The 12,268-nt window shown below is 42.0% G+C and overlaps 1 protein-coding gene across 1 annotated transcript in view; it reads right to left on the bottom strand.

The window, feature by feature from the left end:
* The window catches only part of STX8 (syntaxin 8), a 220,663-nt gene that overhangs the window by 193,849 nt on the left and 14,546 nt on the right, over window positions 1-12,268 (bottom strand). Inside the window, exon 4 of the mRNA XM_016222457.2 lies at window positions 6,283-6,393. Coding sequence (XP_016077943.1) covers window positions 6,283-6,393 — 111 coding nt within the window. The remainder of the gene's footprint in view (window positions 1-6,282; window positions 6,394-12,268) is intronic.

The raw sequence follows: 12,268 nt of genomic DNA, 5'->3' as shown, positions 1-12,268 counted from the left end.
TATACATTCCTCTCAAGTGCACATGGGTCATTCTCAAAAATAGACCACATGTTAGGACACAAAGCCAGTCTCTACAAGTTCAAGAAGCATGAAATCATATTAAGCATCTTAGATCACAAGGGCATGAAATTAGAAATCAACTACAGTAAAAACACTCAAAAACATTCAAACACATGGGGGCTAAATAACATGTTATTAAACAATGGGTTACCAATAAGATCAAGAAAGAAATCAAAAACTCCCTGGTAACAAATGAAAATGAATACACAACAACCCAAAATCTATGGGACACAGCGAAAGCAGTCCTAAGAGGGAAGTTCATAGCACTGCAGGTCTACCTCAAAAAGCAAGAAACATTTTTAGTAAACTATCTAACCCTACAACTTAAAGAATTAGAAAGCTCCCCTGTGAAGCCGTCCAGACCAGGGCTTTTGTTTGCTGGGAGGTTTTTTATTACTGCTTTGATTTCATCAGTTGTTAGTGGCCTATGCAGGTTTTCTGATTCTTCCTGATTCAGTTTTACATGATCTCACTCATATGTGGAATCTAATAAACAAATAAACTGAGGAACAAAACAGACCCAGAGTCACAGAAGCATGGAACAGACTGATGAATCTCAGCGGGAAGTCGGGGATGGGGGAGTGGGTGGGGAGAGATTAATCAAAGAACTTACATGCATATATGCATAACCCATGGGCACAGACAATAGTGTGGTGAAGGCCTGGGGGGGGGGGGGAATGTGAGGTGGAGGGGAATCAATGGGGAAAAAAAAGGGGGAATATCTGTAATACTTTCAACAATAATGATAAATTTTTTTAAAATGTAAAAAATTAAAAAACAAAAATAAATCAATGATTCTTTAGGAAGTCTCAGTACTATCAAATACAAATCATGCCTCTTATAAACCAAGCTTAAAATTCCAATAAAATATTCAATGATTTAAAATGGGGGAGGGACAGTACTTTCAATGTAATATTTAATGTAAATTTTTTCTTGTCTACATTGGCCGTGATATGAAATATAAATTGGAAGTATCATACTTTCATTAGCAGCTCAAATATCTGAAGTTAAATTTAAATGAAATGTTTACATTTCTTTATCATCTTCTACTCTTTTGAGTTTAGCAACTGGTCTGCTCGTTAATACACTATTCCTGACACATAACTTCCATCTTAACCTCTAAATAACTTCCTATTTCCTCTAATCCTCAACATAGTGGGTGGTGTGAAGATTAAAGGTTAGCCAATTAGCCACCCACTATAGCCGAGTTAATCACATAATCTTCGAGATGGTCACAGAGCAGTGGAGTACGCAATGATTTTTTTTCTTTTTACAGACAAAGATTCAACTAATTGTGAGACTCAGCAATGCTCTCAAATATAAAGGGCAGCAGGGTTCAATCAGAAACTGTGTCATTGCTTTATAAGTCATGGCTTATCTTCTAAGAGACACAGAGACTTCTTTAACAAGTTTCCAAATGCCCTAAATTAGTGAACCATTGCTTATTTAGACCAAAGTCTCACATCAAGGCTTCCTGCTTTAGAATAATGATCAGTAATCCGTAAGGTAGAGCTAAGATTCCATCACATGACAGCTACGCATTCAATTATGCGATTGCCCCCACTAATGTCTGTCTAAAGGAAATGCTAATCCAAGCTGAAGTTTGACAATACTCTTCTCCTTAATAAGGCCACATACGAAGAGGAAGAGAAGGGGAGGGGGGCAGAAGGACCCCTGGGAACAAGGGATGGGGAAGAATGAGAGAGGAGGCAAAGGGTGTGGGTGGGAGTGAGAGAGAAGCACACAAAGGAGACAGGAAAGCGGTCAGAGCTCCAGAAGGACACAGAGAATCAGCAGGTTCCCAGTGAGTCCTGGTCGGGCAAACTGGTCTCGTGGGGCTGCTGGCAGTCATCACGGGGCTCTGAAATACTGATGAGCAGGTGAACCCCAGCTCTCCAACAGGAAACGTGCTGTGGTGATAACCTGGCATTAATGAGAAATGTGCCATAGACAGCACGTCTACATTTTAAAGTTCCAATAAGGATTTCTGGTCCAAATGTTTCCGTAGGTCATGACCTAAAGGAAAGACACAGGCCACCACCACCCTCCCCCCAGTGACAGGGCAACCCGCACTGATATCAAGACTTACAAAAGCAAACAAAAATGTGGGAGCATTTTTGAGATTAGAGAAGCAAACAGAAACGCTGGAGGAGCCCAGAACTAGAAACTGACCATGAAGGGGATGGAGGAAGTCTCTGTGAATCACTGCAGATATCAGATACACTGACTGGCAGGAAAGGGAAAGGAGGTTTCTCCAAAGACAGAGCTGAAAGGTTCCTGACAGTTGGTATCAGAAATGATTAGGCAACCTGACAATCAGGAGGCAAGATGGAAAATTTGAACTGTGAACCAAAACTGGTCATGTCTACAACTAAATTCAGATCTTCAGAAGGCTAGGTCCATGCAGAAGAAATATTAGGGTATGAGAGTTGGGGATGGAACAGGAGGCCTCAAATGTGGGGTTTACGGGCTTAAAAAAAAAAAGGCAAAAATAACACTGACATAGGGAGATGAGCAAAATCAAAGACCAGAAACTCTGACCTCACATCTAATCTACTTCTGGCAATCTACTTTAACTTAAACACTTACTCATTCACTTGTCCGTACTTACACTGTTTGACTCTAGAAAGCCTACAGGTGCTATCGTCCCTGACAAGTTGAGTCCATGCTATCGGGGTGTCCATTTCAAAGCCCCTGAACAGATTTCTGAGGGGTCTTTCTACATAGTATTTAAGAATGATTCTATCTAGTACACATTTTGTTATTGATCAGATTCTGCTGGGATATCTTATGATCTGAACTTTTTGGACAGTTATGGGCTGAATTGTGCCCCTTACAAATAGTCATATGTTGAAGCCCTAACTCCCAAAACCTGAGAACATAACAATATTTGAAGACAGCTTCTTTAAAGAGGTAATTCAGTTGAAATGAGGTCTTTAGAATGAGCCCTAATTCATATGACTGGTATCTTTATAAGAAGAGGGACCGTGGACACAGATTTACAAAGAGAAATGACCATGTGAAGACAGAGAGACATCTACAAGCCAAGGAGAGAGGCCTTGGACAGATCCCTGCATCACGGTCCTCAGAAGGAACCAGTCCTGCTGCTCACACAATAGCTTTGGACTTCTAGACTCCAGAACCACAAGAAAACACATTTCTGTTGTTTAAGCTTCCAAGTGTATTAGAGCAGCTCTAGCAAACTAATATAGGCAGGTACGTGTAACATATTCCTGGTAGGGTGGGTACAGTGGGTCTGAAGAAGTCCTAGTGCAATAAGGATTCAGCAGTAATTCACCTTCCAGGTCACCTAGCACTCTCTTTTCTCTTTTACCTGCCTCATTCACTTTCCTCACAGAGACTAGTATCGCAGCACCACATTAGTTTCTTACTCTGGACCAGACCCCATGCCATCTGGAATAGACCAGCACTGTCTGTTAGGGCCATTTTACCTTTCTCCTCGCTCGTCAGGAGTCACTTCTCTCCAGTGCTTACCTACATCTAAACAGGCTTCTTCCAGAGGCTTATTCTGAACTGCTCTACACTTCTGGTCCTGAACAAAAAAGATGCAACGATATATATGCTTCCCTTTGTTTCATCTTGGAGCATGTCAAAAATCCTGGCAGGTTTCCTAAATTACTTCAAACACTCAAACATTGGTTACTGTTGTTTCGCAGCTTCTCCTCAGTCCCTGTGCCACCCCAACTGTTCACCAAGTGACACCTGTAGGCCCACAATGTGCCCCAGCGGCAGGAGTTCAAAGGTCTCAAAAGGGCTCCATCCCAAATACCTCTGCCATCAACCTGCCTTATCCCTAAAATTCTCCCATCAATTAATTTACTTTGGACTCAAGGAGGCTTCAGCTAAAACGCCCCCAGAAGATAAGTCACTGCCAGCCATGGGTCCCCCATTGTGAGATGAATGTGGGCCCATTTAATAGCACAACAAGCAACAAGCTGGGCGCTGAAAGGAGGTACACAGAACAAGATTCAGAGGGGCAATGGGAGGGCAGAGGACCAGGCGCAGAACACGGAACAAGACTGGCCAGGGAGGCCAGGACTTGAGCACTCAGGGGTCTCCTGGAAACAAAGGCAGCATCGTGAACCACCGTGAGTCACCTACTACCCCCTCCTACCCTAACGGTGCACATGTTCCAGGAATAACATCTTACGTTTGTAAAGGTTTTAGAGCTTACAAAGCCCTTCACACGACAATCCTCATCTGGTCCAAACAACAATGAAAAAAAGGCAGAACACAGGTACCCATTTCAAGGTCAATGATTTGAAGCTCAGACGACTGAGTGACTAGTGAGCAAGAGAGCTGAGTCCTTCTAACTCCTGCTCCAGCTTTTTATGGCGCAGTGGATGAGTTCCCATCTGAAGACACAGAGACCTAGAGGAAATCCAAACTCTGAGACTGATTAGTTTACAATCTTGTGCAGCTTACTTGACTCCTCTGAGCCACAGTTTCTCTTCTGTAAAATGGGGATGTTATAAAGATCTCCTGAGCAAAGGCCCTTAAAGAGCTTAGCACAGTGCCTGGCACATAGAAAACAAACAGCAGACATAAGCCATTAGCTCTCATTGCTAGTATCCCACGACACAAAGCATTTCATTGCTAGTATCCCACGACACAAAGCAAAGGTTTTACTTGCTGCCTGTTGACTCACCTGAGCAGTGGCCCCAGCATGACTGTCACCCAGGCCTCTCACCAGGCTACTAATTCAGACTCTGCAAGTATATGGCCCAAACACTTGTATTTATTTTCTTTTCTCTCTCTCTCCTTTTTTTATTTCTTATATGCCTCCTTAGTGATTCTAATGCGAAGTGCCACAATTAAGAACAAGTGCTACAGCCCAGCTGGGCGTGGCTCAGCAGTTGAGCATCGGCCTAGGATCCAGGAGATCAGAGTTCAATTCCCGGTCAGGGCACATGCCCGGGTTGCAGGCTCCATCCTCAGTCGGGGGCGTGCAGGAGGCAGCTGATCAATGACTCTCATCATTGATATTTCTATCTCTCTCTCTCCCTTCCTCTCTCTGAAATCAATAAAGATATATTAAAAAAAAAAAAAAAAGAACAAATGCTATAAAGCAGTTATTTGTCGAACTGCACGGGACATTCAAATCACCCGAGGTCTTGTTACAATGCAGACTCAGTAGGGCTGGGGTGGGGCCAGAGACTGCATTTCTAACATGCTCCCAGGTAACCTGGACACTACTCATATACAAGCCACACTTTAAATAGCGAGGATACAGAGGTTACCACAGGAGAGGAGGGGGTGACAGGAAAAAAAGGAGCGGGGTGAGAAGCAAGAGGGGCCCAAACAACAACCAAACCTCAAAGATCTAATGAACGCACAAGTTGGCCCCGTCAGCATCAGTAAATGACACAGTGAAGAGCATAAGCAAGGCCTGGCCTGGCGGACCCATCAAATGGTAACTGATGTAACTGTCTGCGGTGGGACGTGGTAATGGACCTGGGTCGAAACCACTGCCCCTGGGAAGTCAGATTACTCCTAAGCAGGAGCTAAGCAGGAACAAGCTGCCTCCCCACAAGCGCAGCAGCATCCCTGGTGGGGAAGAGGGAGAGGGAGTTTCTACCCTAAGCTCATTTCCTTCCGAGATTGTTCCCACCATGATTTGAAGGGAGTTCTGGAAGCAGGGGGCCAACTCTAAAGATGTAACAATTATGGCTCATTAACCTCAACTTTGGAAAGCTGGACCACTTCTCCGGGTCCTCCAGCAGAGCCGGGTACAGAGCGGCTGTCACCTCCAGGGAGTGTGAGTCACTCGCCAGCAAAGAACGAAGAATCCAACTGCTGCCTCCTCTGCCGCCGTGAGCCACAGACTAAATCTTACCAGGACACATTTTTTTCAAGGTGCCAATTGAAAAAAAAACGTTTTCCCAGATAAGTGCGTGACCTCAGGAATTTAAAGGGCAGCTGACACAGTGGAAAGTTCAGCCAAGGAATGCAAAAGGTATTTTCTGACTCTGCCTGTATTCTACCTAAATATCCTTCCTTTAAGGTAGGATTCCGCTGAACATACCCGGTTTACCCAGACCTAGAAAATGCAAACAAAACTGAACAGATATGATAGGAAAACACTACAGATGAACAGAATATATTTTACTAGTTAAAGGAATGAAGCCATTTGGGAAACAGTTGTACTCTACAAATAACCCTTCACCCACCACGCAATCCCTGTAAATGGAAACACCATACCTGATGAGATCTGGCTCTGCACCCTCGTTCTTATAGGATGCCAGGAGTAGTCTCTCTCGAGTTACAAGATCATCCAGTAGGTTCTGTCTTCGGTCCCCTTCAAGCTGTGTTCTGCAGACATCTGTTAAGGTCCAACAGTGCTGAGTGACCCAGTTTTACCTACAGCATTATGAAGTGAGTTCTCCAAGTCAGCTGGGACTGTTACAGACTCTAATCCATCCTATCAGAAGAGACTTGAACCACCCCTCTTCTGCTCTGACCTTCAACTTCACTGGTCCTTCAAGTAAAGAACCTTGATTGACCATGGCAAGGAACTTACAAACACTGGCAGGGACCCACCACGCAATTCCTTCACCGAGAAATACAGTAAATAAGTAGTATTTTCCTCCCAGCCACCAACACGGAAATGATTATTCCTGGCCAGCAGGACAGCCAGACTCAGTGAGTCCTTACGTTTTGAATTATAGCTGTCCATGGTCAAGGGTGTTTTCCTAGACATCAATACCCTAAATACTCTGTTAAAAATTTTTTTTTAAAAAAAGGTTTATATATTGCCCTTTCTGCCATGCTAACACCTATTAATACCTCGAATGTATTTTGTAAAGTGCTACTGTATGCAACAGATTTGCTCTAAAAGTTGTTACCATCAGTTCATTATTTAAATACACTGCATGATCTTTGAAGAAAATTGTAAGGAAATAATCATAGTTTACATCTGCTAATCTACTAAGTATGCTAGGCTAGGAAACCTGTTAGTCCACTCTTGACCAGTATCTATGTTCATGAACTAGTTATCTCACCTTTTTGGATCTGTTTCCTTCTGTGTAAAGCCAGATAAACTCTAACCCCTTTTTCCAGCACAATTTATAAGTTATGGTTAAAAAACTAAATAAATCAATACTAAATCCAGAGTTTTATATATTAGCTTTCTTGAAGCAAACTACATGAATTCTTCTAGGCTGAGTGTGTGTGTGTGTGTGTGTGTGTGTGTGTGTGTGTATCCATGTGTGCTTTAAAAAACAAAATAAAGGAGCTGTAGATGGAGAAAACTCCTGCCATAAAAAGAACAGGTTGGGAAAGCTAAGGAACACTTTTGAAAGGACATATCTGACACAAGGTGTAAAAAGTAAGCACAAAAATAAGTCACCTCAACATGCTACATTTTATCTGGCTTTTACTTTTTTATTAAATGGCCTTTGTTTTATTAGAGCTGAAACACTGGTGATTCAAAGTAGCCCTGGCCACCACTACCTAGCTCTAGTGAGAGTTAGTGAGAGTTAGAAAGTGCATTCACAGACACTTTTCTTTTTAAAAGAGGGGTAGCAACCGCTGCATTTAGGCGTCCCAAAATTTGAAGGAATTGGCAGGATCAAGTCGTAGCATCCCATTTCCTGGGTAGAAAAACTGTGGCCCAGTGAATCTACTTTTGTTAGAACTTTTGTTGCTAATTTTGAATACAAAGAGCTGGCCAACTAATAAAATAGTAAATAAAGCTGTAAAAGATTTCCCCCAGTAACAGACAGTCATTAGAAAAATCACATATCTCCCAAACCAATGTAGCTAAGTGTTAGTGGCTTTAGATATTAAATAAATAAGTAAATAAATTCTCTCAACACTGCCGAATGTTGTGCTTTTCTGAATAAAATTACTACCACTGCTTTTCCATTTCCTACTTGACTATAGACACTAAGGTGCCCATCTTGGAAACCATGAAGCAACAACTGTAACTAAGAAACAGTGGGCTTAAGTACTTCTTCTATATTAATAGAAGGACCAAATAGTAGCCTTTCAATCACTGCAACATCAAGAATAAATATTGATGTGCTTCAAAATAGTGGTAAATTGTCAATAAAGCAGAGGGCTTTTCTTCTATCCAAAAGAAGCTCCTCAGAAAACAAAAACAAAATGACAGAAGCTATAACATGAATTACACAGGACAAAATGGGAATTTTAAATTGTGGAATTAATTACATCTCAATACCATACTCAACCTACTCTGGCAACCTGTGACTTTCAGTGTCCAACCACCTGAGCAAACATAAGCTGAACTATAATCCAATATTACAAATTAAACACAGATTTAATCGGCTCAAGGACTTAAACATAAAAAGTAAAATGATAAGAGTATCCTCAGAAGAGACATAGGACAATAATCTTGAAGTAGTAAAAATCTTTTTAGATTGAAAACCTAGAGGCATGAAGAAAAAGATAAATCTGGCCATATAAAAATTTTAAATGTCTGCCAAAAAAATTACAAGTTACAGATTGATAGTGGCAAATTTAGAAAGGCAAAAGACATAACAGAGCACAAGGAAAAACACTAATAACTCTCGTCAAAGGAAAAACACTCAGTTTTGCTTTAGTAAAAGAAATGCAAATTGAAATAATATGTCAGTTTCAGCTATCGGGTAGGGAACTGTGGGGAGGCAGCTCCGGAAAGCACTGGGGAATCAGGCACTCTCACATTCTTGGCAGGAATGTAGACAGGTTCAACCAATGGCCAGATTGCCTTCCAAATATCTAACGAAATTTAAATGGCACCTTCTTCGAACAGGAATTCCTTCTGCACATATAGTCACATATCTATACAAAGACTCAGAAAGAAAGATGTTCACTGCAGCATTATTTATAACAGCCAAATATTGGAAACATCCTAAAATTCATTAATAAGGAACTAGTGCATCTACCCAGTGGAATGTTTTGCAGCTCCCCAAAACCAGGGAAGCTTCTTGTGTACTGAGAATAATGATAATATTTCTGAGCACTGACATGTGCTTATATGAGTTATCTGACATGGAATCATCTGCAAAACGCAGTGTTAAACCAAAAAATAAAAATAAAAAAAGCAGTAGCAGCAAAGAGCTAAACAGTAAGTAGCACATTCCCACTGCATTAAAAAAATCAAACAGCCATACATGTGTTTGTATATACACAGAAAATCTCTGGAAGAATATGCAAATTACTGCCTCTGAGGAGGGGGAGCTAGGAATTCCAGATGTGAGAGAGACTTATTTTTCATTGAATATTGTTTCTGTTGTTTGACTCTGCCATATGCTAATTAATAAAAACATGTTTCAAAACCATATGTATAGTATTATACCTGCATTTGTATTTACTTGTTCATGCCTAGTTGGGATGACAGGTCCCAACATTGACATCCTTAGCGATGAAGGACAAGATGGAACAGGGTGGGGGTGAGGAAAAGAGAGCAGAGTCACTGGTAAAAAATCTAACAAAAAGAAGAGTGTAGGAAGAAAGTACTTTTAACAATAAAAATAACAGACAAGTTTTAAAATTTAGCAGACACTAGTTACAAATTTAAGTACAACTTGGTGGTTATGTTTCGTAATATCACAGACGGTTACAGCTAGAAGAGGCCCGGAGGTCCCCGGCCCCAGCGCTCTTGCCCCCCACCAGGCCGCGGGGGCCCAGTGAGGCTAAGGCATGAGGCTGGGAAGGCAGTGCTGGGCTAGAGCAGGCTTTCTGCTCTAAACCAAGGCTTTCCCACCACATCGTGCTGCTCACTTCATCTTGCTACTTCTTAGCGTCCTGTTAAAAACAGTAGCAAAACCGGTGATGCTAATTCAGAACATTCCCAGAGAATCCCTGTAAACCCAGGCAAACTGAACAACACTCCACCTCTTCATGTTTCTTTTCATCTATTCGGAGGACAGGGCATAGGAGATGGGGGTAGGGGTTGTTAACAAGAGGCTAAAGAATCATCTGGGCAATGATCCCACTGCGTGTATGCACACTCGTGGTAGGTGCGGTGTGAGGGACAGGGAAGGAAGGAACAGAAAACTGGGCAGTGCTGGGATCGCCTCTTCCACCAACATGGTGAATAACCCAGGAAGATCGGGGGACAAATGAGGAGAAGGGAGCGCTAACCACCACAGCGCTTTGTCCTCAGCGAGGATGACTTTACCTGTAATTATAGCCAATTCAAGGAGATGCAAGGTTGTACGTGAAAGCAGGTCCTGATTTCGTAATACCCACGTTTCCACGCCCAGCTTCCCTGCATGGCCCGGTAAGCACTCAGGGCCTAAGACAAGCGGAGTGAAGAGGGTGCGCCCAGAGGATGCCCCACCGCTCTCCAGCTCCAGGGCTGTCTCTCTATTTTGCAGAAGGCTTGAGGGTCTAGGCAGCCTTCCTTGTGAATGAACTGCTCTGGAGAAGGAAGCAGGTGGCAGATGATTCCTCCCCAGGCCAGGCCAGAAGAACTGCACGCAGAAGCAGTTTAGACTCCGAGAGACCAGATTTTTCTAGCTCGCAAAGCATTTCGCTTTTTTTTTTTTTAACCAAAACAAACTCTGCTCAATATCTGTCATGTACAGGCCAGGTTCTTACCTTCCTCAAAGCACTGATTACAGTTTGCAAGTGCTATTTTAGTACAATCACTATCTGGGTGCTTTGCTATAACCTCCTTACATGGTGATAAACCCCACGAGGAAGGGCTGTCTGTAAATTCTCAGTGGTGGCTGTAACTTTCACAAGAATAAAGTAACAAGTAGCAGCTAATCTTCAAGGAGGGCTTATTACAGGCAAAGCACCTTCCAGCATATAATTTAATTCTCACAGTCCTATAAATCAGGCCTATTTTGTTAACCTTTTTTTTCCACAGACGAGAAAAACCAAGCACAGAGAGATTAAGTAACTTGTCCAAGGTTACACAGTGAGTGTTGTCAACTACCTTTTATTAAACACCCACCATGTGGGGGTCCAGTCCTGGGATGTGCTATAAATAAAAATATTTCCTTCAACTTTCTCAACAGCCTCACAGAGCGTGATTACTCCTGCTCTACAGAATGAAACTCAGGTCCAGAGAGGCTGACTTGCTCAGTCTGTCTGGTTCCAGAGCCAGTGTCCCTCCTCTACCAGCAGCGCCCAGACCTGGGTTTTGTGGAGCAGAAACATTTCCAAACAAACTGGGGAAGGAGGGAGACTTATAAAGTTACCAACTATACATTTTTGCCATGTATGAGATTCAAAAAAACCACAGACAAAACTGCTTTTACTATCGTGCTGAAAAACAGGGAAATTTTAACACTAAAAACTACAAAGAGCCATGTGAGAGACCATAGATCAAAGTTTCTGTTGACATAAACACAACCTTGTCCTTAGTTTCCTCACATTACCAGGCACCAGGGGAAACGCTCAAGGGCAAGTGCTGAGTTTGGGAACCACTTCACCTCCATGGGAGCCACGTGGCTACCACTAAAATCTATCCATTTAGCCTCTCCACACCCGCATTTGTTCGGGTGTGTTATCAGGTGATGGCTGCATCTGTCTATCTATCTATCTACCTACCTCCCCCCTCCAAAATAATACAAAGTGGGGGAAAGTTATTCATAAATTTTAACAAATTATTCTACAGAACTTCTCCCAAGACACCAAAATACCTTTTGATACTGATCCCTTTGTAAAGAGATTTTAAAATTCTCTTTATTTGCTGCCTTTGAAAACCCAAGATTCATGAAAAGCCAATCCTATGAATAATCTGAGTGCTACCTGCTTGGAGCACACACTTTCTCAACTGGTGAGGCAATTAAAATTCCCATCTCAAAGGAGCAATGTGAATAGAGGTTAATATTTTTCAGCAATTTAAACTCTCTGGCTGCAGGCCTTTGGTTTATGAATTGCAAACTAACCAATTCAAATGCACGGAACTTTCATTTTAATTTCACATTTATTCTTGCCAGAAGAAAAATACTTTTTCAGGAAAGTGCAATAACACTTATGCCTAAACTCCATGAATTTAACTGTTTGGAAGGCATTTTCATAGGACTTATCTTTCTGGCAACTCCTAGTGTTCTTTGGAAAGCCTCACAAATGCAGTAAGGCATAAATTTACTCAGTAAAGTACTATAAACTCTCAACTACCCGACACAGTAAGAAAATGTGGCATTCAAATATTCACATTTAAAAAGTCACCCAACATTAATTATGCCTCAAAAAACAGGATTAAAAAGTCAGTCTATTGGCGATT

The sequence above is a fragment of the Miniopterus natalensis genome, chromosome 17, assembly GCF_054644295.1.
Source record: "Miniopterus natalensis isolate mMinNat1 chromosome 17, mMinNat1.hap1, whole genome shotgun sequence".
Lineage (NCBI taxonomy): Eukaryota > Metazoa > Chordata > Mammalia > Chiroptera > Miniopteridae > Miniopterus > Miniopterus natalensis.
The sequence above is the reverse complement of the archived record's forward strand: the minus strand, read 5'-3'. Positions and strand labels throughout refer to the sequence as shown.